The sequence below is a fragment of the Sphaeramia orbicularis genome, chromosome 2 (genome assembly GCF_902148855.1).
Source record: "Sphaeramia orbicularis chromosome 2, fSphaOr1.1, whole genome shotgun sequence".
Taxonomy (NCBI): domain Eukaryota; kingdom Metazoa; phylum Chordata; class Actinopteri; order Kurtiformes; family Apogonidae; genus Sphaeramia; species Sphaeramia orbicularis.
Genome location: NC_043958.1, coordinates 25,885,928 through 25,913,765, shown reverse-complemented (window position 1 = coordinate 25,913,765; position 27,838 = coordinate 25,885,928). Strand labels below are relative to the sequence as shown.

The 27,838-nt window shown below is 40.6% G+C and overlaps 2 protein-coding genes across 2 annotated transcripts in view; both read left to right on the top strand.

Moving 5' to 3' along the window:
• Positions 1–27,838, top strand: part of LOC115435139 (OX-2 membrane glycoprotein-like) — a 56,596-nt gene that overhangs the window by 3,119 nt on the left and 25,639 nt on the right. The gene's annotated exons all lie outside the window — the stretch shown is intronic.
• LOC115435129 (OX-2 membrane glycoprotein-like) lies at positions 19,897–27,023 on the top strand. The gene is made up of 7 exons (XM_030157344.1): positions 19,897–19,961; positions 23,848–24,171; positions 24,277–24,555; positions 24,632–24,670; positions 24,768–24,855; positions 24,991–25,059; positions 25,296–27,023. Exons 1-7 carry the CDS (start codon positions 19,907–19,909, stop codon positions 25,474–25,476), a joined length of 1,035 nt encoding a protein of 344 aa, XP_030013204.1. The 5' UTR covers positions 19,897–19,906; the 3' UTR covers positions 25,477–27,023.

The following is a 27,838-nucleotide window of genomic DNA, read 5'->3' as shown; positions in this document are numbered from 1 at the left end:
CAGTAAATTAAGTGGCGTGCTGTAAGGTTTCAGTTCAGGCCTTCTGTATACATCAGCCATCTAGAATACGTACGAGGGCCGTTCAATAAGTTCATGGCCTCACCCAGAACAGAACAACACAGACTGATAATTTATATTTTATTTTTCAACATAATCTCCATTTACAGCAATGCACTTGGTCCATCGATGTTCAAGCATCATTATCCCATCACGAAAGAATGTAGCATCCTGTATTATAACAACCAGTATTTCTGGGTGAGGCCATGAACTTATTGAACAGACCTCGTATGTTAGGGTTATACGGGTTAGGGTTAGGTTAATACGGGAGTTGCAGCGTAAAGAGATTCGGAAACTGAAGATTGCATTGCGGACGAAGTTGTAGACGGAGTTGTTTTTATGTGTTTTAGTTTTTCATAAGATTATGATAAAGGTGGCGGTGGTTAAACTTTAGATGGTTCAAAGGTTTGTTGTGTTAGCAGTCGGTGCGGACACAACTACGAAACACTTTTTGCACGTGATGTGTTTTTGCTCTTCGTCTTCTTCATCAAACCCAAAGTGATTCCATACAATTGAATTTGACTTGCCTTTTTTGTTTACTAAGCACTTCTGCTGTGGTTCTCCTGCCATTTTTCCAGACCGCTAGGTCCAACTGTCCTCTTGGGGTGGACCTGTCGGCTAGCTGGCCGCTGTAGCTTAGAGGGGGGCGGTGCAGAGCAGCTCATGGTAGCTTGTGTACGCGTGAATTAAAACAACTCAAAAGTAATAATCGTTTTTTCTCGATTACATAATTTTTGTAATCGTTGTGTCTAATAATCGAAATCGTAATCGAATTTCGATTAATTGCACAGCCCTAAACTGAAGTAAGGATTTTGTGAGGATACAAGCATGAATTGTACCAAAAAGTAAGAAATGATAAAATAATGCTGCAAATGAATTAAATGAAGCAATGAAGTGATGACTGTTTTGTGTAGAACACAGCATGTAGGGATATTTTGGTGTTTTTTGATGCTTTTTTCTGATGCTGTTTTCACTCCACTTCCTAGGTCTTCATCCGTCTCACAGATACAAAATGTCCAAGAGCATCCTGGGTCAAGCCTCCCTGGAAAGCAACGACTGCCCCCCCTCAAAGTAAATGTGTTTCCTTAGAGCACCAGAGTGAAGGGAAATTCACTCAAAGGGAATTCTGTCTGCAGCTCTAAATCATCATCAGAACATACTGTTGAGTCAGTTTTCTGTCATAAGGTCTTGTATACATGCATTTGTGTTTGACTCCAGTAGTGACAGAAAAACTGGAGTCCAGTGTCTTTAATGCTCCCACTATGAGGTGCACTGGATTTTAACAACAGCAATGACAAAATGAGATCTTTGTCACCTGATTCCTAATCATTTCTCTCTTGTTTTGCTTTGTGTAGTGTGGCCAAATTAGGTCCATGGCTTGGTTGGGATCTCCAAAGTCCATCAGCTTCTTTGCCTGTGATGCCTGCCGTACATGGGCTTCCATCTGCCTTCACATATTTCTGTGTTCATCTGCACAAGCATAGTTCCAGACATGAAATGCTTTGAACAGCCAGTGTGCAGGAGTCACCAGCGTTGTTGATGCAACATTTGAACACCACTGGGCTGTTAACTGCTGGTTCTATCTCACATGTTCTGTCCAGATGACCATGGTGCTCTTTACAGTAGCTCCTGACTTCAGTGTAATTGTGATTGATGGATAGACCTTGGCTCTTTTATAAATAAATGTGCAAGGACTTTTGACTGCTTTCCAAATCTGCTCATTTATGACATGAGTCCAGGTGCCATTCTTCAAATGGTGTATTCTTTTTTTTTTTTTTAGTTTTAGAAAATGTGTCATCCTCAGCCTTTTCTGGAATAAATTCTCTCCATTTGTCAAAAGGGTTACTTTAATACATGAGCAATATTTTGTGAGCAATTTTTGAGTCAATATTCTGCTAACTTAGTTTTAAAACATTTCATTTGCATTGGCCAGAAATCAGATTTTGCAGAGGGTTGTAAATCCTATGCTGAGAAGCTAAAACTTGTAAAAACATGCAATATTAGATGTGAAATTCCTACACCACAAACTTTTTTTCCACAGGTGTACTTCAGGTTCAAACCTGTCCACCCCCCACTAGTGGTACAATTGTGAAGTCTCATGATGCTCCATTGACATAAATCGGGAACAAAACTACTGAACAAAACACTCACTTTGCGTTGTTTTTTTATTGAAATTTCAAACATTGTTGACAGGACAACTTTACCAGGTAAACAAGGAAGAGGCATCAACAGGTTATGATCACGTAAGACCATCGTGACAGCTGTGATTAACAGAGTAAAAGCAAGGTGGAATCCAGTGCAAATGTAGCTCCTGTAAAAATACATTAAAGACCATTTCGGGTGAATTTCTAGCGGGGGGGTGGGGGGTGCACAACATCATCGGCTGAAAATAAATGTAATATCTATAAAACCATAGCAGCGCAAACAAAATTTTTAAACAGCACTAACTAGCACAAACAAACGCAAACATTTCCACTCAATTTAGAGGAAGTGGGGGGGCTGTGTGACGTCATCGGCTGAAAATAAATCTAATATCTATAAAACCATAATAGCACAAACGACAATTTTAATTGCACAAACCAGCACTAACGAAGCACAAACAAACGTCACTATTTTGGTTAATTTTGGAGCAAGTGGGGGGCTGGCTGATCTCTGAATGACCTATAAAAGAATTGTTAATAACGCAATAACTATAATAACACAAATGAAAATTTTAACTGCACAAACCAGCACTAACGAAGCACAAACAAATGAGAATATTTATCCAGAGGTTTTCATTGGGTGGGGGGCCAACTTCACGCAGGTTTCCATTTTCACTACGGAGCCTCTGAACGTCCAAATGGGTCATATCTGATGACCATGAAAGATGACAAACTGCCTTTTACACCAATTATTTGCATGTGTTGATAGGATTAGTGGATCAACAGGTATTAAACCATTTAGATCAGTAGATGGTTTTGGTCACTGGTGGATGTTTGGGTCTTTATGGGTTAAACTTGTAAAAGCAAACATGTCATATGTCTTTTCTCAGATTTTTTTTTTTTCTTTTTTTTTAGGCCCGAGCCAAGTAAAGCCGGCGCAGGGCCTATTGAGTCTGCAGTGGGCGCATGGGGACGAAATCGCCAGTGACGCGGTCGCCTTTCGCCACTGTCGCCACTCTCACACATATTCACATTCACGGCACTGAGACCTTTCCGACGATGTATATGACATGTGCACAAATCGCATATTTACACCTGCTCAGAATGAATGGGAGTCAATGGGACAGGCACACTCGGGGTCAGTCACATGTGTGTAAGTGCACGACAGGTGACATCTGACCCCACACACATGTGGGGGACCTCGAGAACTTTCAAAAAAGGGCAAATACGTGGTTGCCATAGAAACGGCTATGATGTTCTTGCTCAGATTTTTTTTTTTTTTTTTTTTTCTTATTTTTCTTTCTCCTGCGCTTTGAGCTCAATTTTGACCCTTTGAACATTTACGAAAACTCACCAAATTTTGCCTAAAATTCAGAAGTGTGAGAAATTGAATTTACATATAGGTTTCATAGATGTCGGTAAAGAAATGTTGCAGCAGCGCCCCCTTGAAAAGTGGAAATGCATTGCGCCAATGGGAGCGCGTCCAACATAAAGTTTGTCGTAGAGCCACGAAAATCGGTAGACAGATTCATCATGAGGAGACAAACAAAAAATATTATCATGGCCACGCCCCTAAACCAACCCTTAGTCGGCCATATTGGATTGAAATTTCCAAAATGCTGAGTCAGCGTTTTCGCTGAAGTTGTATTTTAACTATCTCCTACTAAGCCGTTTGGCCGAATGAGCTCAAAATCGGTGTACAGTATCTAGAGAAGTGGGGCATCAAAATTTAGCCAAATTTTTTGAATCGGCATCACCGTTTTTGTGTGACAAGGTTGCAAACTTTGCGAAGTTTTTTCGAAAATTTACCATCATAAAAATTGCTTCAGCTCAGACATACGAACAGCGATTTGGCTGAAATTTGACTCAGACGTCCATCTCCCAGGCCTACACACATTTATTAAAAGAAATTGAAATTTCGCACTATAGCGCCCCCTACAAATGTACATTTACAAAAATGAAATCAGTTCGGACATACGAACACTGATTTGGCTCAAATTTGACTCAGACATCTGTCTCAAAGGCCTACACCTATTTATCAAAAGAAACTGAAATTTTGCATTACAGCGCCCCCTACAAAAATTTTTAATATTTTTTATTAAAATTGCTTCAGTTCGGACATACGAACACCGATTTGGCTCAAATTTGACTCAGACGTCTATATCCCAGGCCTACACCCATTTATCAGAAAAATTTTAAATTCTGCGCCATAGCGCCCCCTACAATGTTACCTTTACGTAAATTACTTCACGTTAGACATGCGAACACCAATTTGGCTCAAATTTGAATCAGTTGTCAATCTCCCAGGCCTACACCCATTTATCAAAAGAAATTGCCACTTCGCTCAGTAGCGCCCCCTACAAATTTACCTTCACGAAAATTGCATCAGTTCAGACATACGAACACCGATTTGGCTCAAATTTGACTCAGTGGTACATCTCACAGGCCTACACCCATTCAATGGAACAAATTAAATTTTTGCTCATAGCGCCCCCTACAGATTTATATATACAAAATTTTGTTCAGTTCGGACATACGAACACTGATTTGTCTCAAATCATTTGTCAATGTCCCAGGCCTACACCCATTCATTAGAAGACACAAAATTTGGGGCTACAGCGCCACCTGCTGAACGATGAGCATACTTCCACTGGACGTGCCCTTGGCGAGGGCCTTTAGATACTGCTTGCGGCTTTAATTTTTTTTTATTCTTCCTCATATTTCCACATAAGTAAACACTTATGGCTCTGAGAGACTCATTTATGAGACGTCGTTACTTATCACTACTTTGTCAGAGTGGTCTAATTTATTCCTAAACTGTATTTGCTCAAAATATTACATATTTATTTGTGTTTTCCTTCATTCAGGTGTAAATGCTGAGGTTCAGACTATTGCAGTGAAGGTAGGAGGTGAAGCCTTCCTCAACTGTCACCTCATGAAATCTGAAGATGTTGTACAAGTCACATGGCAGAAGATTTCACCTTAGATGAATCTGGCCACCAATAGCAAGTATTTTAGTCCAAGAGTGAATCCAGAGTTCAGAGACAAGGTGGAGTTTAAAGATGCTGGACTGCAGAACAGCACCATAATTATCAAGAATGTGAACCAGCAGGATGAAGGATGTTATAACTGTGTGTTTAGCATCCAACACCAGGGGGCTATCACCTGCAAAACCTGCCTCCAGATCTATGGTAAAAACCTTCTTGCATCATTGAATGTGTGTTTCTTTTCTTCGATACCAGTGGAAATTCCTGCTCTTGAACCCACTCATGTATGTTCATGTGTTTTCCTTGCAGAGCTGAATGAACCTGTTCTACATGTCAGTAAATCGTCCTCTACTGCAGAGTTCATTGTGTCCTGTTCAGCCACTGGTCGACCTGCTCCCACTGTCACTCTGAGTGTCCAGGGACAAAACTTTTCACACACCAGTACCGTCAGAGTCCCCAACACTAACGGTACAGTGACGGTCAACACTACAGCTGTACTGTCAGGTCTGCACAGAACCAGTACTAGAGTTAGATGTTCAGTCCGACTGGCCTTTGGTTCTGAGACAGAGGTGTTTACAACCATTCCTGGTAAGAAATGTTTTCAAAGACACACACTTATAGTCTGGTGATTAGTTTCTTTTCATGATTTGCTTTTTTTCCACAGGTTTTGATGAGGAACGTTCACCCAGTGACAGTGATGACAGTAAGTTCAGTCCACATGGACTCAGACCACTAACTCTTCTGTTATGTTGTTACTTTATAAATGTTAAAGGGTTTTTTCCTCTTTTTCTCACAGGTTTGACCTGGATCATTGTGTCTGTGGTTCTGGTCTGTGCTGTTGTTGTTGCTGTCGTCATCACATCTTTGTACAAAAAACATATGAAATGGTACTTTTCATATTTCAACTCAGTGTCCATTTTTTATAATTATTAACTTGGGTGATTCACTGAGACAGATATTTCACACCACACACAGATACATCACTGACACATGCTGAACTTTGACCTTTCTTCATATTTCAGTCTTTCTCACAGTGACCATGAGGAGAATGAAGATGAGGAAGCGGGAAAGGAACTCAAAGACACTCACGAGTAAGTCTTTATAATATATTTATAATAGAATTGTACTGGATTTATGGTTTAATATTTCAGTTGTGAAACTTTGCAAAATCAAATTCAGGTGCAGTCCACATTTCATGATTTTATACTGAATATTCAGCAGTTGTTTCCATAGTAACAGCTGCTCAGTTTGATTTTGCAACAGAAATGCTGTACAGATAACATTACAGTAAAGTGTGTGTAACTCTACTGTGTTTTTGCCGGAGCAGAACGCCATCGACCAGAATGCCACTGATCAGACTCAAGAAGGAGAATGAAGTGACTTCCACTGATTCTTTGAGGCAGAGGGGATCTTTTGAGAAGAATCAACCAAGGGCCAACCCAGAGCAGAAAACTTCAACAGTAAAAGACTGAATCTGTAGTGTCAAAAGAAAGAAGACTTGGTTGAACATCTTTAAAGGTCCTGTGCACATGTTCTATGTGATCTTCAAAAAGTCTAATTTTTATATATATGCCTGACCGTAGTCTGCAGTTTAAAATGTGATTATCAGCACCACAACAGGTTTTATCCAAATACTATTTCCAGCTTCCCTGGTCGGGTCAGACAAGACTGGACTGATTTACGGCAGACTTACATCACTATGACAACACCACACCCACCGGCAGAGTTTAGCAGTGAGAAGTAAGCTGAACGAGTGAGGAGTAAGATCTGTCCTTTTTCCTAAAGAAAGGGATTTCTTGGATTTATTTTGTTGTAATGGTGGACACTGGAACTGGAGCTGGACTGGCAGAAAGCTGGCTACAACACCAGTAAACCTCTGCATTGCTTTGAACCGATGGAGAGAACTAAGGGAGTTAAAAGGAAAGAAAACAAATCTGGAGTTGGCCGTCTTCCTTCTAGACAGGTGTAGAATGCTCATTTTGTTCATACATATGCATTGAACATTGTATTTTACTACAGTGGCTGTTGGTAGCTCAGTCAAACACTTAGTAATCACTTCTGCATTAGCCGCAGGGCTAGCTCTTTGACATCGATAATATGTTTTATTTGGAACATTGTTTCAGTCACAAACTAAGACTGTGGTCAAGTCAGCCCTGATTCTCCTCTGCATGGTCCAGCCAGCCCCTAGTGCAGGCATCACCAAATGGAAGACCTCGGGCCGAACCTTTGACCAATCTGATAAATTCATGAGAATAGATCATTTTCATTTAGTATTTTTTCCAACAGTGGCGACTATAGACAGCAGGTGCTGCTACTCCAGTTAATACGACAACAGCTTCACTCAGATGAGCCAATCAAATCGTTTCTTTACTCTGCGTGGCACACACACCAGAACAGAGAGGAAGAGACAGTGATGACAGCATGTCTCACTCCAAAACAAGGAAAGTTGATGCTGAAAACTGTTGTTTTTTAAGGTGATTTCACACTGCGTACTTGAGTCTGTACAGTATTTGGATACGTTCACACCTTTCCTGCAGATGTTACATTCACAAGCATGTACCACGGCCCATGCCCAAGTACGAGTGGGTGTTACAGGGCTGAAACAACAGGTGGAGGTGTGGAAGGAATTCTGTCGCTATTGTGGTGGAAAAATTTACTTTTTATATTTTATACTCTTTATATTTTATACTGTTAGTACATCTTCTTTTAATGCTGAGTCATTATTCATTATGTGTGATGTTTACCACTCTGTAACACCCCCAACCCAGGAACGGAGTTCTTGCCTTGAGTTAAAACCCAAACACCTAAATGTCTGAATGTGTAGATAGAGGATGGCGCCTGCACTCCAGATTGGATCCAAGCAAGGTTAGAGTGGAGAGGTCATCATGACCTCTTCACGGAGCAGAGAAGGAGTAGTATGGGGTGGTACGATGTACGTAAGGAATGACATCATAGTTTGAGGGGGTTGGATTTGGTTCTATATAATCTTTAGTTTTCTCTTGTTTAAGGAGACTTCACTTACATAGTTTCTCTGTGATTGACTTCTCAATAAATGCATTTATTTATTTTAACTCTAACTTTCTCTCCTCCTCTTTGTGTGTGGGTTATCAGTTGAACATTTCCATAACAAATTGGCGTTGTCGGCAGGTTTCCATGTGTGCTGTCGGGCGGGGAACGGAGGTTGGTGGACTGATCATCCTACGGGCCAAAAAGTGGCTGTAGCCCCGTGGTAAAACGACACCGCAGACGGGGGACCGGCCCCGAGCCCCGCCCGTCTCACCACTGGAATCAGAACTGAGTTCAACGCCACACACGGTGAGAAAGTTACAGTTTGGGGTGTGTGGGGCTTTTACTCTCTGTGTTCCAAACTCACGTCACTGGGTACGTCACTGAAACAATAGTGGCGTGCGATTCGGGTTTATATATATAAAAAAATAAAATAAAATAAAAAAATAAAAATGAAAATAAAAAATAATAAATAAAAAATAAGAATATATATATATATAAATATATATATATATATATATATATAAATATATATATATATATATATATATAAAATATATATATATATATATATATAGACCTGAGTCGGGTTGCTAGTGTATGCAAATGCAAGAGTACAGGCGTTTTTGGGAGATTTTTTCGCCTGCCTTCAACCAAAAAGAAAAATCGTATAAGGTTGCTACTGTATGTAAATACAGTAGAGTAAAGTTTATAACAAACTTGAAAGCGTTTTAGGTGATTTTTTCGCTGACAACTGAAAAGAAAAATCAGGGTTTTTTAGTATTTTGTTCGCCAAGGAACAAAAACCACTTAGAAGACGTTCTAAGTGTAAAAATGGGAAACCGGCCGGGGCACAGTGACGGGGGTGTGGACAGAGAGGCCCCTATTCCAAAACCCATGGGTAAAAAGAAAATATGGGGAAATTGTGCTTGAATGTGCTGATTATTGGGTAAACATGGGTATTTTTTCTAAAACGCCAACTTTGGGTGTGCAAAAACTGAATGAGTTAAAGGGAGGCAAAGAGAGAGAAAAAACAAGGTCAGGGAATTTAAACAATAGGAAACTTGTAACAAATGTTTTGAGATGTGGTGAATGAAGCAAAAACAAACTGAGGCATTTGTAACCGTAGATGACACTGTAAACACCATCTAGCTGTGTTTTTTTTCCCTTTTATGCCTAATTTGTTAGAATATTTAAACCACTTCTTTTCATTCATAACTTTATACTTCCCTTGTATTTTTGTGCTACGTCTGTGCTACGTCTGTAAGATCTGGTAAATTATGCTGCTGGTTATAAAAACAGATATAAAACAGATTATACAGATTAAACAGTTATATTTTCAATTGTCAAGGAGCTTGAGCTCTGCCACTTTACCATATACCATATGCCCCCCCCCCCCCCCTTGTGTTTCTGTGCAGGCAGCGAAGTTGGTGTCCGGGTCTGGACGCCTGCCCACAAAGACGCCGCGAGAACCCGCCCCCCCTCCCGGAACACTCAGCCGTAATTCCAGAACTGGCCAAACGTCAACGGGCCCCAGCAGGCCCCCCAGGTCTGCTGACCCCCGGCCTTCTCCACCACCAGAGCCGGACTCCACACAACCCGACTCCACCCCCGCTGCTGATGCTGCAGGCAGGGGGGAGGACTGACTTCTGGCACAGCTGCACAAATGCCCATGGTGGAAGTCAGCGGACCAGACGGTCCTGCTGTGGTGTTCAGGGCATGGACATTCACTGAAACATCTACCTGATCCATCCGAGGGACTTTCTGCAATGAACACAGACCCACCGGGTCCGAACTCAGGCGGCTTCTGGCTGCACAGATGACCCCTAGCCTCTGCCGGACGTTTTTCCCACCTGAGGCTTTCTGTCTGCATGGACAAACCTGAAACAGGCCTGATGAGACAGTGGAAGATTCCAGACGCAGGGCAGGGGTCACTTTCATCAGACACTCCGGACTGGTCCGCCTGACCCCCCCCCGGGGAACAGCGTGGGCGGGGGCGGGGACCGGAGAACACTCGAGGCCCACCTACACCTGGAAAGGGGTGGTCCGACATGTGGAGGGGTGGGCCACCTCTGTGGCCAACCAGGACATGGGAAAAGGGACTGCCCACAGAGAAGGCGGGGCGGAGACAGCCACGTGGAGGGAACGGGGCAGGGGATTGGCTCGCGGCCCTGGAGGGCGGGTCTCCAGACACGGATTCCACACCCACTACAGCCTCTGCTGCACTGCCCAAGGGAGGAGGAGGTGACACACACACACACACACACACACACACACGCTCAGCTGTGTACTGACTCCTATCAGAAGCTTCCTGTGGTTGATCTTACTATAAGCAGGTTTAAGTTATTGTTTTTAGTAGATAGTGGAGCTACATACTCTGTGATCAGACATGTAGACTTAACACCTACACTAAAGTTGAGTGGAAAAACTATTATTTCTGTGTCGGCTGGTGGTAAACAGGACAGAGAGAGCTTTACTGTTCCGTTGACATGTGTTTCACAAGAATGTACTTTCTAACATTCTTTTTTTACTCGCACCCGTCTGTCCCATTAATTTGTGTGGGCGGGATTTGATGTGCAAATTGGGGGTAAAACTTGAATCGGGTCCAGAGGGGTTAACGATAACTCAACAAAACACAGTCGCAGGCACAGATCTCCACTCACATTGTGTGTACGCACACACAATGGTTAGGTATGCTGCTGGGTTACCAGATTCTGTATACCACTGGAAAATCTGTTCCCCCCAAATTACAGAAAAATGGGTCGAGCTGAGTGACAGCAGACTTCAGCCTGGCGCTTATGTCTCACCCCCAAATGATTTATATTGTGCTTCTCATTTCAGTCCTGGAGGCCTTGACCCCACATATGAGGAAGAGTTTTTTCACACAACGTCTGATAAGCTCACAACTGGTTACATGTTTTGGGATTCATATTTTTTGTGCATTGTCTGTGTCACTGACTGATAACCAACGTTCTTTTTACAGGCTTGGTGCTGCACCACGCATGTTGCTCTTTCCAAACCATGCCATGCAGATTGGAAAGACGTGGGCCCGTTTGTGGAAAAGGCCTTGCAGGTGTCAGATTTGTGTCCCACCTCTGACCCGGCCATCATGTTCGCTCCCCGACTGGGGGTATACAGACAGAGCATGATATCAGTGTTTCACTGTCAGAAAACTGTACAGTTGTTAAATGATGAAGCGCTCAGCTCACCTGTATGTCTACATCTCCCACAGGCCTCACACCCGTCTCCGTGCCACCCAAACTGGCTGATATCCCACCTGGTGTCTGGGCTACTGGTCCACATGATGTGGGTCTCGTCCGAAACTGCCCACCGGTCATCATTACCCCGCGATCTGATTATAGGCCATGTCAAAAACAGTCCGAGTTCGAAGCTTATTTGAATGTGGGAATTATAGTCCCATGTCCTGATTCACCGGTCAGGACCCCAATTTTTCCTGTGGAAAAAAGGGCGAACCCCTCCTGACCCAGACACATGGAGGTTTATTCAAGACCTACAGGCTGTAAACAAAGCCGTGGTGCCACGTGTGCCCACGGTCCCAAATCCACACACGATTTTATCACAAATTCCGCCGTCTGCATCTCACTTTTCTGTCATTGACCTTTCGAACGCGTTCACACCTGTTCCCGTGCATGCAGAGAGCCAATATTGGTTCGCGTTTCAGTTCAGAAACAAAATGTACACATGGACACGCATGCCTCAGGGGTATTGTGAGGCCCCAACCATTTACAATTCGATTTTGGCTGACTCGCTGTCCCACCTTGACCTCCCACCAGGTGTTGCTCCTTTACAGTATGTTGATGACCTTCTCCTTTGTTGTCCTTCTTCACAGGCTTGTGTCTTTTGTTTCACCTGGGGCAGCTGATGGACGACCTTGTCTGCCCAAACATTTCTTCCCCTGGTTTGCTAAGCTGACACGTGGCGTAGATCATGTGTCTAAGGGAGGAATGTTGGATAAATGTTTTCCTGCAAAACATGCAGACAGCTCTGCAGTGGCTAAGGCTTTGGTAACTGACATTTTGTTTTGTTTTGTTGGGGGATCCCAAAGACGATCTCATCAGACGATGGGTCCCACTTTGTGAACACAGCACTAACTGAGTTAGGGGAAATACTAGGTTTTGACCTCAAAACACACTGTGCATACCATCCACAATCAGGGGGCGCTGTTGAAAGGGAAAATAGCACCCTAAAATCAAAACTGGCTAAATGTTGTGAGGAAACAGGCCTTAACTGGGTCAAAGCCCTACCTCTGGTCCTCATGCAAATGAGAATGAGACGTAGGAGTCGAAGTGGGCTGAGTCCTTTTGAGACTATGTTTGGGAGACCCCATATACAGGTCTCCAGGCCCCCCAACCAAGCACCGGGTTGACATCATTGTTGGAGCATGACATGTTGTCTTAGTGTAGGAAACTCTCCTCTGAACTATCTCAAGTACAGGTACTGGTGAAATCAGCATTACCGGTTCCTGCAGAGGGGCTGCTTCATCCGCTGCAGCCTGGGGATTGGATCCTGGTCCGGGACTTCAGACGAAAGCACTGGAAACAGCGCAGGTGGCGAGGACCTTTCCAGGTGCTCCTGATGACGCACACAGTGGTCAAGGTTGCTGAACGTGCCATGTGGATCCACGCGATCCACTGTAAGCGGTTTCTGGGAGAACCGCCGACTGCTGCAGCCGAGGACGGGCCAGAGCATCGATCGACAGCGTAGACTGGACGACTGGACACCCTAGCTGGACACAGCTGTATCACGCACCCACACTCACAAGACTCACTGGTTGAAACCTAGCGGTGGTAACGACCCCAGTGACGTCTCATATACACTTATCCTTTGCCTGGTCACTGGCGAGTGACTGAAGACCCCCTGCCCCACACATACACTGATTCGACGACGATGGAGGTGATCAAAGGGTCAGCTGTCATCTGCATCACCCTCCTGTGCCTGTACATGTGGTACATGGACACATTCTATCAGGTATCTGATCCTTCACCACCGCATCACATTCCTGTTTGCGCCCTGGTCTGTCGGAGGACAGCTAGGGTCAGAAGAGCTTCGGGGACGTCACAGACGTGACCTCCACCTCATTGATCACCATGACTATAGCAATAACACATGGTGGCGAGTGACACGTGATCTGACACGACGTGTCACTAATCAATCATGCTATGTGTGTAGTTTGATGCCACACAGCTCACATGAAGATACTCTGTTCGCTCCTTATCCTCTCTCGATCAATCACACACTATTGACAATGATAAAATGGACAGTGGCCGTCTGTCACGGCGTACCCCTGGCTGGGGCTGAGACCCAACATGACCTTCCTTCAGAAATCCAAGAAATTTCTCTAGAGACACTAATATTACTATGATACAGAAAAATGTTGTTTTTTCGGCTCAGAGATCTGTCTAATCTTTTTTTCATTCCACAGTTTTGCTTCCATTCCCCAGTCACAGAACACACACGGTATAATTTGGGACACACATCTGGGTGTAACATTACTCTCAAGGTAGCCTGCGGGTTAGCAAATTGTGAAAACAGGGCTGATAAATTTACTTTTCTCCAGTTATAGTCCTTTACAATCTCACGGCATTACTAGGTACACCATCCCCACTGACACATTATGATGCTAAGATCTCATATTTTTATTTTATTTTATTTTATTTTTAATGTTACTACCACATATAATGCCACTGTAGCTCTAACTCCTTCTGATTATGGGTGTGGCTGTCCTACAGATATGGTGTGGACGTGTGGTCAACACTCTTATCTGTATCTCCCAGCATGATGGGCAGGTACATGTCACCTCTCTTATTTGGTTCCAGCTATCTCCAAATTGACCATCAGCCCAGTTATGTCACCGCCTCACACCCGTGTAAAACGGGATCAGATTTCAGGTGGCCAAAAGTTTGTAATCAGTATTATTCCCATGTACGGCCCTGCTCGTTTAGCCTGGTACATAGAAGAACTTTCTGTGGAGCTAGAGAATCTCACTGCGTCTGTTGAACAGGGGTTTAATGACCAGTGAGATGAAAGCTCTCCGCACTGTCGCATTACAGAATAGGGCAGCTTTAGATCTCCTATTGGCTGAAAAGGGAGGTGTCTGTCATCTTATTGGCGACCAGTGTTGTACCTATGTACCTGATGTTTCCACAATCAGTTTGATCACCCTAGACGAGTCCTACATGAGGAAAACACTGCATACACTACAACAGGCTGGGATTTTTGGGGCTGGCTGCTGTCTGGGGGATGGAAGGCAATGTTGATGAAAATTATTGCTGTGATTTTTGGTGTGTTTGTATTACTCCTCGGATTATCCTGTTGCATCATTCCAATAATACGTTCAATGATTAGCAGTGTGATTGGTACTTTTAGTATGGTATAGCATGAAGTGATTGATGATGATGATGATGATAATTATGATTTTGATGACTTAGATGATCTTGATGATGATTTGATGGTGTATGAAGAAAGCAACGTGTAATCCTGTCAAATTAACAAAAATTGTGAAACTGGAAATTACTGTTCTGACTGATGTCCAAAAGCAGATAGATCATGGGTGGATGTTTATAGTATTTTTTTCATAGTATTTTGCTATTTGTCCTCCAATGTCAAACCTGATCTAAAAAGAAAAAAGACACAAAGTCTGGAAATTTGGCTACATTGTCTTTGGGTTGATAATAATTTATAATCATTTATTGATACTTGTACGTAAATTTTATGTTTTTGCATGATTGATTCGGTTGAATAATCAAAAGGGAGGAAATGTGGTGGAAAAATTTACTTTTTATATTTTATACTCTTTATATTTTATACTGTTAGTACATCTTCTTTTAATGCTGAGTCATGATTCATTATGTGTGATGTTTACCACTCTGTAACACCCCCAACCCAGGAACGGAGTTCTTGCCTTGAGTTAAAACCCAAACACCTAAATGTCTGAATGTGTAGATAGAGGATGGCGCCTGCACTCCAGATTGGATCCAAGCAAGGTTAGAGTGAAGAGGTCATCATGACCTCTTCACGGAGCAGAGAAGGAGTAGTATGGGGTGGTACGATGTACGTAAGGAATGACATCATAGTTTGAGGGGGTTGGATTTGGTTCTATATAATCTTTAGTTTTCTCTTGTTTAAGGAGACTTCACTTACATAGTTTCTCTGTGATTGACTTCTCAATAAATGCATTTATTTATTTTAACTCTAACTTTCTCTCCTCCTCTTTGTGTGTGGGTTATCAGTTGAACATTTCCATAACAGTATATAAGTTTAAATTGCACATTAAGGAGTGATTTTTCTATGAGCAGATGTAGAAAACCCTCATAAGACTCTCTGAATGTATTATATAGGAAAAGGTTTATGAAAATCAACTCATGGGAAAAGATGTAAAATGTTTTTTCAGGTATCTGCCTAACTTTAACATAGCACATATGCACACTCGTAAAGGACACACATCATTTAGGCCAAATATGTCTGTGAACCTTGGATTGTAGTCGTCATGTCTGCTGATCCAGATGGAGAATGGAGTTCAAGGCAAAGTGCGCAGAGATGGATAAAACTATGCTTTAACTTACAGTTTCTCCAACACACGTAATATGTTTTGTTTTGTGTAAATGTGTTAACAATAGTCGCACTTTCATGCATTCTTGCACATGGTTAATGTTTCTGTATGTTGTTGACTTGCAGACACAAATACACACGAGAAACATATACTTTAACATGACTAATTAGGTATATTACCACTTATGATCTGTGTGTTTGTAGACACAATCAAAACCTGTATTCTTGTATTGATATTTATTAACTTATTTTCCTAAATACATGTATGTATCTGTATTTGATGAAAAATTAAAACCTGCATAATGTGTTATATCACTTCTGTGTAATGTTTTTTCATTGTGTTTTTACAGAATAAGGAATAGGCTTAGATCTGATTCAACACATTGAAATATTCCTCATACACACACTCACCTACCCCTTACACACACTTATACTCTTTTGCTTTTATTCTTTGTTTATATTTTTGTTGTACATTGTATATTATTGTTTTATTCCTATTGTCTTTCTTTAAGCTAATGCTGTAATGAGGTGAGATTCATTTTATAAGCCCCGCTGGGTTTTCTGAGCTCACCTGCACAATTTGTTTCTTTGCTTGTCCTGATGTTTGGTTTGTTGTTGTGCTAAACATACAAACACACAAACAATCAAACAAACAATCAAACAAACAAACAAACAAACAAATAAGATGCATGTAAAACAGTATAAAATACAGTTCTATGGTTCTGTCTAATCCACTATCCTGTCAAGTTAGAGACCCTATAGAAACAAACCAAATAATAATAATAATAATAATAATAATAATAATAATAATAATAATAATAATAATAATAATAATAATAATAAAGAAAGAAACAAACCAAATTAGAAAAAAGATTATTATACTCAAACATTGGTGCTGACCAGTAGATCTTATCACGTTTTCTCTAAACCCTTTGGGTCAGTATCATATTTATTACCTCAATGACACCAAAACATGTTTATAATCTTGAGACTTCTTTAGTTTTCTACATTTTTGATGACTCAAAAATCTTAGTAGGTGGACTGAACATCCTCTGTTTCTTCAAAGTAGAGAAATAACTGTCAAATCCTCATTTTATTGATTTTGTTCGAACAGAATCATTACATAAATGTGAAAATTAAATGACAGATAATCTAGTGGTCTAATAAAATGCATGGGTGCATTCCTCTGATTTCAGGTGTTTTCAGACCATTGTAATTAGATCCTTCAGTTTTCTATTTAAATGTATTTACACTAGTGCACTCACTTGTTTTCACGCATATGAAGCTACACATGGAAGTTCTGCTCATCATTAATCTACAGAAAATGGCTTGATTTGCAGCTACACGTGAAGTTTCATGTCCACCATCTCTATCTACTTAAACATCAAATGATTCTTTGTTCTTTCTGTGGTCGACAAGATGAAAATATTAACGAATTATTATTAGGGCAATTTCTTTACTCGTTCAGTGATTTAGTCCATAAATACCATTAGTTTTATATGAGCGTCTCTGATTAAGTCATATATAGTACATATATTTAATAAATGTTGTTGACTTTTCCATTCATTACATGACCTGACTTTAAATATCTCTATCCAATAAAGCAGGTCGTATTCAACTAAAATTTAAAGAGGTCCAGTTAGAGAACATTTCTTAAAGCAAAGGTCCAGGAAAATCCTAATGTCTAACTATTTAAGTGGGATATATTTTTAAGTAGCCTGGTAGTACCTGACTGGCAAATTAAATGAATTCAGTATGATTCAAACACTTTTTGACAATATTTATTGTTGCATAAGACAGAACTGAACATATATGTTTAACTGCAGATATGTACACAGGGTGCTTGTTCTTTATCCAAATAAAAATTCCAAACTTTTTGAAAAGTCCAGTTTTTTCCCCAGACCTTTGTCATTCTTTATGTATTTTTTCTACTTGTGTGCCTACTTTTCTGGCTGAGATTGTACCTGTTGTGTGTAGTAGAAAAGTTCATTTCAATAAATATATGAATGAATGCATAATTCAGAAACATTTTCAAAACGTGAAAATCACAAAAGTGCATAGATATCATACAAATACGTTTCACTAGAATCATTCCAGTACCAGCTGGTTGGCGAAATCATATTGTTTTTATTTGCTTCCCTCATGTATTTCTTATCTTGCAAGATTATGCGCCTTTGATCATACTCTGAAATTCAACTATGAGAGAAACTTTATTAAGACTTTCACACAAAATTCCAGACTTTTCAAGGTCTGGAAAACAGCATATCAAAATTTCATACTTATTTAATACTTTCAAGACCTGCACAAGCACTCTGGTATGTTCCCTCATAAATTAAATAAAAGCAGAGCTGCATTTCAAAATAAGACAAAATAAATGAATGGGGCTGGCCAAGGGAAGGTTAACATCTAGATCTAAAAATACATTCAAAATCACCTTTTGAAGACTTGTATATTTTGAAAGTACATTCCTTCTTGTGCCCAGCACAAGACTTTTTTTTTTTTTTTTTGAAAAATATTTTAAAAATACTTAGATGGCATTATATTCACCATAAATTCATGTGTGCATTCTTTGTCTGCCAGTGCAATTCTAAGCATAACTTTGATGCTCTTCTATTGGACCTATATTATACTTATGGGTCAATTCAAAAACCTTTTGCTACTTTTACAGTGGTGACAAATATCTAATAAACTGAGATAGATAAATGTTAAAATGTATTAAATTAGTTTATTAAGGTTTGACTTTGTAGATATGCAATGTGTATACTAATAAATATGCTTAATAAATAACTGAAACTTGTAATTCTTTTCCCTTGTCCATCTGTTACCATGATGACTGTGTCCATCCCTTACTGAAACACTGAGTAAAACTCTTGCTATTTCATGACCTTATATACTGAATAAATCCAAACTGTTTACTGTTTGGCAAAACAGACACCCAGAGGACCAACAGTAAAGCTTTTATAGTTTAATGACAATTGGAGCTGCACTTTAAGGCAGGTTTTATAAAGTGGTCAAAAACAGATTTGAATTTTCTGTCCATGTGTACCGAGGGGTTTTTACTTTTTTTTAAGACAGAAAATTAGGTTAAAACATTTTTTTCAGTCACATCCAAAAGTGCTCATTATTCCCTGCAAAATGCAGTATCATTCATTTTCTACCTAATAGTTGTGAAGGGGCAAAGAAAAATATAGTAAGGCTGTTCACCTGTTACCACTTAGCCAGCCCCAATAAATAATACATGTGACAGTTGTGCATGTTTAAATAAAGTGCTTAACTTTATTAATTCTATTATGAAACAAACCCTTTATATTTTGCTTCATAATAGTGCTTCATATCGACACTATTAATATAAGTGCTGTGATTTCTGAACTTATGAGACACACTGTTTAATGTTCCCTGTGGAAGTATGGACACAAACGAGTCTGTCCATTCAGGATTTAAGGGTTTATTTCTACTGTCCACTTCTCTTTTTTGCATAGTGTCATTTTCTCTTTACTTTTCTCCCCCTTTTTCAACTGTTTTTTTCTCAGCTTCTGCGGTGAACTTGAACTCACAGATGTGATGTGATTGGTTAACAGATATCACGTGGGATGACTTTCCGCACGTCTAATTGGTCTGAACGTTTCCTCATCCACTAAACCACTTCCTCTTTTAAAAACCCACCACAGTCCCACCGGTTCAAATAGAAGTGTCCCACCACCGGCTGTAGGTCCGGGTTTTATATGGGACAACTTCTGGGTCCGGACCCGGTCCACGGTCTGGTAGTGAGCCATGCAATGAAGAATAAAAAGCAGCAAAATTATCAATGACATCACAAGACTCATACAACAGTGGATCCGAAGTGAAAGTACTACCGTAGCCTGTTCAGTTGGACTGTTCCATTAGACGGTGAAACAGGTGAAACTGACGCATGACATGATGTAAATATAAAGGTTTTAAGACCAAAATAACACATATACACATCATACTTAACGGAACATTCTTCATTTAAATACAATTATTATACTGAATATTTATATTTATTCATAACATAACTTTTGACATAATTATTTCCACATGAATAACCTACAGTTAAACCCTATTTGGTTCTGACCACCTGGCTGCATCTGAGTGGCAGGTTCAAATGTGGTTAAAACCGTTGAAAACATGCCCCAGAACATGGTGGTGTGTTTCCTTCTGTGGTTTGGAGCCTTCATTAAAGGTAAGGAACAAAATTATTTCACTCTTTTTAATAGTAAATGGATGGTCTTGAAATCTGTGTTTGATGTTGTTAGGATGAGATTAAATCTGGGCAACTCTAATGTGTTAATGTTTTTAAAAGTAACTTTCGTTCATTCATTCATTCATTCATTCATTCTTTGATTATCTGAACCTGCTTTATCCTCACTATGAATGTACATTTGGTCTCTATTGAACTTGCTTTATTTTTCTGTATATTATGTAACCCGTACACTGAGGGAGACACTGATGGGCCAGAATACTCTAGGTCAGGGTCCCCAAGCTTTTTCCTTTGAGGGCCACATAACGTTTCCCTTCTCTGATGGGGAAGCTGGGGTCAGTTTGTAACAGAAAAGGTGTGACGATCGCAGGGGTGCCTAAACATAAACATTTATTGTTTTCCAGAAAGCCACACATAACCAAATATTAACAACCCTTTCTGGGATCTTCACAGAAAAAAAGTCAGGAAATAAATAATAACACTATTCATGAAATAAATAACACTATTTATGAAATAAATAACCAAATAACCCTCTCTGGGATCTTCACAGAAAAAAGTCAGGAAATACATAACACTATTTCTGAAATAAAATTACACTATTTATGAAATCAATAAAAATCAAATAACCCTCTCTGGGTTCTTCACAGAAAAAATAAAGTCAGGAAATATATAATAATACTATTTATGAAATAAATAATAACCAAATAACCCTCTCTGGGTTCTTCACAGAAAAAAAAAGTCCATGGAACATTAACTTTCTGTTATGCCATGCACAATCTTAACAAGTAAAAGTTCAGCTTAATTGTCAGAGCAGAATCTCTTACTTAAATGACTCATATGAGCAGTCTCTCAAAGTTCTTGTGTTCCTTCCTTATAATCCTTTTGTAGGTTCCAGTAGGCTTGTAGACACCGCTGTTTGCAGCTCTCTCTCTCATCAACTTCCCTGTGAAAACCACAAAGCAAGCAGGCTGAGAAACCAAACTAAATGATACAGCACCTACACAGCACAATACATTTCACTATCAGTATGTGGAGATGGATTTTATCCCAGTAGATTTTATTCTGATTATATTTGTTTATACTCAGAATGACTCATTCAAGTCAGAAAAGTGAGCTTACCTATGTATGTTCATCAGTGTGAACTGTGGGCCTGCATCTGGCTGGTGAGAAGTTGAATATCAGGTTCCATTCTAGTCACAGCCAGTCTCAAACACTGATGCAGATGTTCATCTGTCAATCTTGATCTCATCGGAGTTTTCAGGAGTTTCATGTGTGAAAAAGTTTGCTCGCAGATATACGTGCTGCCAAAAAGTCTGGACATCTTCATTGCATGGTTTTATATGTTAGGGTACATGTTGTTTGGGAGGGCGGCATAGAAGTCAATGAGACTGTTGGGCTTGAATGCGTCTTTCAGAACATCACAGTTCTGTAACTCGGCCAACTCAAACTGATAAGAAGGCTGGGCTTCATCAGTGTCGGCAGCAAAGGGGTTCTGGAAAAGACGGATTTCTTTTGCATTAACATGTAGTTCACGGAATCGCACACTGAAGTCCGCCTTCAGCATTTCCAGTGCTCCACACACTTTTCAGCTGGGAACGGGACCGCTGGGTTTTCTGCAGAGAGGTTTTGGGTAGCAGGGAGATGGATGAAGGTGTGCTTTTCACTTGTTCCAAAAGCAGCGCTAGTTTGACCTCAAATGTTTTTATGTGGGAATACATGTCGCAAATGAGTTTCCCCTGGCCTTGTAGCTGCAAGTTAAGGCTGTTCAGCATTTCTGTCACATCTGTTAAAAATGCGAGGTGCCATTCCATTATGGGTCGATCAGCTCTGGGACCATTTCGTCTTTTGAATGAAGAAATATGTTAATTTCGGGTAGCAGCTCGTAAAAATGCCTCAAAACTCTGCCCCGACTCAACCATCGGACCTCTGTGTAGTACAACACATCGCCGTGCGCAGACTCCAGTTCAGACAGGAATTGCTGGAACTCCCTGTGTTTAAGTCCCTTTGCTCTGATGAAGTTTATGCATGACACCACAACCTTCATGACAGAATCCCACTTCAACACTTCGCAGCACAGTGCTTGCTGGTGAATTAGGCAGTGGACTTGTAGCGGGGCGGTGAGACCCCGTTCTTCCATCTCATGCGTCCTATTAGACCCCGAGACGCGCCCACCATACTAGGAGCCCCGTCAGTCGTGATGCTGGCAAGCTTTGACCAGTCCAGGTCCAACTCTTCCATGGTTTGGCATACTTTGCTGAAAATATCCTCCCCTGTCGTAGTCCCTTTGAGACTTTGGAGGGCTGCCAGCTCCTCGCACATCTCAAAGTTTGTGCTAACTCCACGAATAAAAATGAGCAGCTGCGCTGTGTCCTGCACGTCTGTGCTCTCATCCAGTGCTAATGAAAAAAAGTCAAATTCTTTCGTCTTCTGCTGCAGCTGGGCATATTCATTACCCCGGATTTCTTCAATGTGTCTGGTTATTGTACTCGCTGACAGACTCACGGCATTAAAGACATCTTTCTTCTTGGGACACACCTCCTCCGCGACAGCATTCAAACATTTCTTGACAAACTCTCCATCAGTGAAAGGTTTACCACTGCTTGCTATCAGTTGAGCAACCTGAAAGCTGGCCTGAACGGATGACTGGTTCAGCTGAGCTTGGTGTACAAATGTATTCTGCTGAGCTAACAGTCCACTTTTTAGCTTTGAGAGTTTGTCTGCTCGCATTTGGCCTTGTAAGCTATCATACTTGTCTTTGTGATGGGATTCATAGCGTCGGCGCAGATTGTATTCTTTGAATACCGCCACCGCCTCTTGACAGATGAGACAAACAGCCTTTTCTTTGCATTGAACAAAAAAATAATCATTTGTCCACTGCAGGTTAAATACCCTGCATTCTGAATCAGTTTTTCTCTTACCTAACCTTTTCACCATTATTCCGCTCTATTTGAAAGGGGTGAGTCTAGGTTTTTTTTTCTGGGAGGGTTCAGATAGGGGCACAGACTGCAGAAGGGTGGAATAGAATGTCACATTCTGTGTGTGTATAAGTCTCGATCACGTGGCCAGACTGAAAAAAAAAATCGTAATGCGTCTCTGGTATTGTTCAGGGGGCCGGGCCAGATGTGGAGGCAGGCCGTAGTTTGGAGACCACTGCTGTAGGTTCATGAAAAGGGGTGATGATTAAGACAGAGACACCAGTGAGTAAAAAGGATGCGACGATGGAATGGTAAACGTTGAATTGTATTAATAAAACACATGAACATATAAAACGACACTCTAAGCCAGCAAATAAACTGTTCCTTATTGGAAAATTTGGGTGCACCCTTAAAATAAATGTCGGTGGGGCAGCTATGGCTCAATTGGTAGAGCGGGTCATTGAATGACCAAAGGGTCGGTGGTTGGAATACTGGCTCCGACTGCCTACATGTCGAAGTGTCCTTTAGCAAGACACTGAACCCTAAATTGCTCCCCCAAGGCTCTGGTAGCGCCTTGGTGTAGAAAATGCGCTATATAAGTACAATCCATTGACCATGAAAAGATGACAAACTGCATTTTACACCAGTTATTTGCATGTATTGATAGGATTAGTGGATCAACAGGTATTAAACAGATCAGTAGATGGTTTTGGTCACTGGTGGATGTTTGGGTCTTTATGGGTTAAACTTTTAAAAGCAAACACCTCATATGTCTTTTCATTGATTTTTTTTTTTAATACATCATATTTCCACATAAGTAAACACTTTTGGCTCTGAGAGACTCATTTATGACAAGTCTTTACTTATCACTACCTTGTTAGAGTGGTCTAATTTATTATCAAACTGTATTTGCTCAAAATATTACATATTTATTTGTGTTTTCCTTCATTCAGGTGTAAATGCTGAGGTTCAGACTATTGCAGTGAAGGTAGGAGGTGAAGCCTTCCTCAACTGTTACCTCATGAAATCTGAAGATGTTGTACAAGTCACATGGCAGAAGATTTCACCTGAGATGAATCTGGCCACCAATAGCAAGTATTTTAGTCCAAGAGTGAATCCAGAGTTCAGACACAAGGTGGAGTTTAAAGATGCTGGACTGCAGAACAGCACCATAATTATCAAGAATGTGAAGCAGCAGGATGAAGGATGTTATAACTGTCTGTTTAACATCCAACACCAGGGGGCTATCACCTGCAAAACCTGCCTCCAGATCTATGGTAAAAACCTTCTTGCATCATTGAATGTGTGTTTCTTTTCTTCGATACCAGTGGAAATTCCTGCTCTTGAACCCACTCATGTATGTTCATGTGTTTTCCTTGCAGAGCTGAATGAACCTGTTCTACATGTCAGTAAATCGTCCTCTACTGCAGAGTTCATTGTGTCCTGTTCAGCCACTGGTCGACCTGCTCCCACTGTCACTCTGAGTGTCCAGGGACAAAACTTTTCTCACACCAGTACCGTCAGAGTCCCCAACACTAACGGTACAGTGACGGTCAACACTACAGCTGTACTGTCAGGTCTGCACAGAACCAGTACTAGAGTTAGATGTTCAGTCCGACTGGCCTTTGGTTCTGAGACAGAGGTGTTTACAACCATTCCTGGTAAGAAATGTTTTCAAAGACACACACTTATAGTCTGGTGATTAGTTTCTTTTCATGATTTGCTTTTTTTCCACAGGTTTTGATGAAGAACGTTCACCCAGTGACAGTGATGACAGTAAGTTCAGTCCACATGGACTCAGACCACTAACTCTTCTGTTATGTTGTTACTTTATAAATGTTAAAGGTTTTTTTTTTTTCCTTTTTTTCCACAGGTTTGAGCTGGATCAGTGTGCCTGTGGTTCTGGTCTGTGCTGTTGCTGTTGCTGTTATCACATCTTTGTTCAAAAAACACATGAAATGGTACTTTTCATGTTTGAACTCAGTGTCGACTTTTTATTATTGTTGACTTGGATGATTTACTGAGACAGATGTTTTACACCACACACAGATACATCACTGACAAATGTTGAACTTGGACCTTTCTTCATCTTTCAGTCTTTCTCACAGTGACCATGAGGAGAATGAAGATGAGGAAGTGGGAATGGAACTCAAAGACACTCACGAGTAAGTCTTTATAATATATTTATAACAGAAATGTACAGGATTTATGGTTTACTATTTCAGTTGTGAAACTTTACAAAATCAAATTCTGGTGCAGTCCACATTTCATGATTTTATACTGAATATTCAGCTGTTGTTTCCATAGTAAGGGCTGCTCCGTTTTATTTCGCAACAGAAATACTGTACAAATAACATTACAGTAAAGTGTGTTTAATTCTACTGTGTTTTTGCCGGAGCAGAACGCCATCAACCAGAATGCCACTGAGCAGAGCACCATTGACTACTACACCATCGACCAGAACACCGCTCAAGGAGGAGTGTGAAGGAACTTCAACTGTTTCTTTGAGGCAGAGGGGATCTGCTGAGAAGAATCAACCAAGGGCCAACCCAGAGCAGAAAACTTCAACAGTAAAAGACTGAATCTGTAGTGTCAGAAGTAAGAAGACTTGGTTGAACATCTTTAAAGGTCCTCTGCAGATGTTCTATGTGATCTTGAGAAAGTCTCATTTTTATATATTTGCCTGACCGTAGTCCGCAATTTAAAATGAGATTATCAGCACCAAAACAGGTTTTATCCAAATGCTATTTCCAGCTTCCCTGGTTGGGTCGGAAAAGACTGGACTGATTTACGGCAGACTTACATCACTATGACAACACCACACCCACCGGCAGAGTTTAGCAGTGAGAAGTAAGCTGAACGAGTGAGGAGTAAGATCTGTCCTTTTTCCTAAAGAAAGGAATTTCTTGGATTTATTTTGTTGTAATGGTGGACACTGGAACTGGAGCTGGACTGGCAGAAAGCTGGCTAAAACACCAGTAAACCTCTGCATTGCTTTGAACCGATGGAGAGAACTAAGGGAGTTAAAAGGAAAGAAAACAAATCTGGAGTTGGCCGTCTTCCTTCTAGACAGGTGTAGAATGCTCATTTTGTTCAAACATTTGCATTGAACATTGTATTTTACTACAGTGGCTGTTGGTAGCTCAGTCAAACACTTAGTAAACACTTCTGCATTAGCCACAGGGCTAAGCTCTGTGACGTCGATAATATGTTTTATTTGGAACATTGTTTCAGTCACAAACTAAGGCTGTGGTCAAGCCAGCCCTGATTCTCCTCTGCATGGTCCAGCCAGCCCCTAGTGCAGGCATCACCAAATGGAAGACCTCGGGCCGAACCTTTGACCAATCTGATAAATTCATGAGAATAGATCATTTTTCATTTAGTATTTTTTCCGACAGTGGCGACTATAGACAGCAGGTGCTGCTACTTCAGTTAATACGACAACAGCTTCACTCAGATGAGCCAATCAAATCGTTTGTTTACTCTGCGTGGCACACACACCAGAACAGAGAGGAAGAGACAGTGATGACAGCATGTCTCACTCCAAAACAAGGAAAGTTGATGCGGGAAACTGTTGTTTTTAGGGCGATTTCACACTGTGTACCCAAGTCTGTACAGTATTTGAATACATTCACACCTTTCCTGCAGATGTTACATTCACAAGCATGTACCACGGCCCGTGCCCAAGTATGAGTGGGTGTTACAGGGCCGAAACAACAGGTGGAGGTGTGGAAGGAATTCTGTCACTATTCAACAAACGTGGAAGTCAGTAGAAGACCTTACCTATCTGTTATTAGCCTGTTTTGAGGCAAAGAGCTTATTCACCTCTGTTTACACTTTTTTATTTATTTTATTCTGAGGTTTCTGTTTTCTTTAATCTTTAATCCTTCAGTGTATTTGCCTGGGACTACTTTTACTTGTGGTAAAAGATCTAGCTGTGCACTCTGTTAAACATTCCCTGCATTGAAAATTGACAATAAATATTGTTGAAACCCTATGAAAATATGGACATAGGGGAAGGCACAAAGACACAAGTTGGACTTCGGTTCGGACATTTTACTTGCAGGGAATTTTAATAACTGGACCTCAGTGATTTTTAATCGAATACCCCTGCCCTAGTGTTTTTCATGTGCACTATTTATCTGATAATTACATTAAAGTAAGTTGGATAAAATGGTTTTAAGGTGTTTTTTTATCATGAAATGAAATCGTTTTCCTCCAATCTGGTATTTTTGGTATTATTACTTCATTTACTATCAGCACAACAAACACTATGAACTACTTTTACTGTGTACTTTTGGAGTAATCATACTCCTAAATCCCCTCCAGGCTACCAAAGTATTCTCATCTGAAATAGTATAAAAGACTAAATTCAATGCTGAATAAAATAAGTTTTTCCAATAAGCACCTCATGAATCTAGTATATTTGGTATTAGTACTTCATATACTATTAGCACAAAAACTATGAACTACTTTTACTTGAAATACTTTCTGGTTTTCAAACATTTAATTTTAGCTTCTTTTTATTTGGAATTATTAATTTTTATCATATTCATGACATTCTACTCACCTTTTTAATTTTAACACATTTAATATTTTGCACAAAATGCATGGATGGTATGGGTTCTTGAAATCCTTGAAAATGTTTGAATTTCAATGTTCAATCAAATTTTTATTTATATAGCGCTAAATCATAACAAAAGTTGTCTGATGACACTTTCCTTTTAGAACTAGTTGAAACCAGACTCTTAAGCCAATTCACAGACACTAACAGAATCCTCCAGGAGCAAACAGTTGGTGTTAGTGTAGAGGAAAAACATCCTTTTAACAGGCAGAGACCTGGAGCAGACCCTGACTCCTGGAGGATGGTCATCTGCCTTGACCAGTTGAGGTTAAAGAGAGAGGGTTAAAGGAAGAGAGAGAGAGAGAGAGACTGGGGGAGGG

What these genes read in the sequence shown, in the direction of transcription:
- LOC115435129 (XM_030157344.1), top strand. Translation starts at nt 19,907, where the DNA reads ATGCCCCAGAACATGGTGGTGTGTTTCCTTCTGTGGTTTGGAGCCTTC. An exon ending in GTTTGGAGCCTTCATTAAAG is followed by an intron (nt 19,962 to 23,847) that starts GTAAGGAACAAA and finishes TCCTTCATTCAG; the next exon opens with GTGTAAATGCTGAGGTTCAG. An exon ending in GAACTCAAAGACACTCACGA is followed by an intron (nt 25,060 to 25,295) that starts GTAAGTCTTTAT and finishes TTGCCGGAGCAG; the next exon opens with AACGCCATCAACCAGAATGC.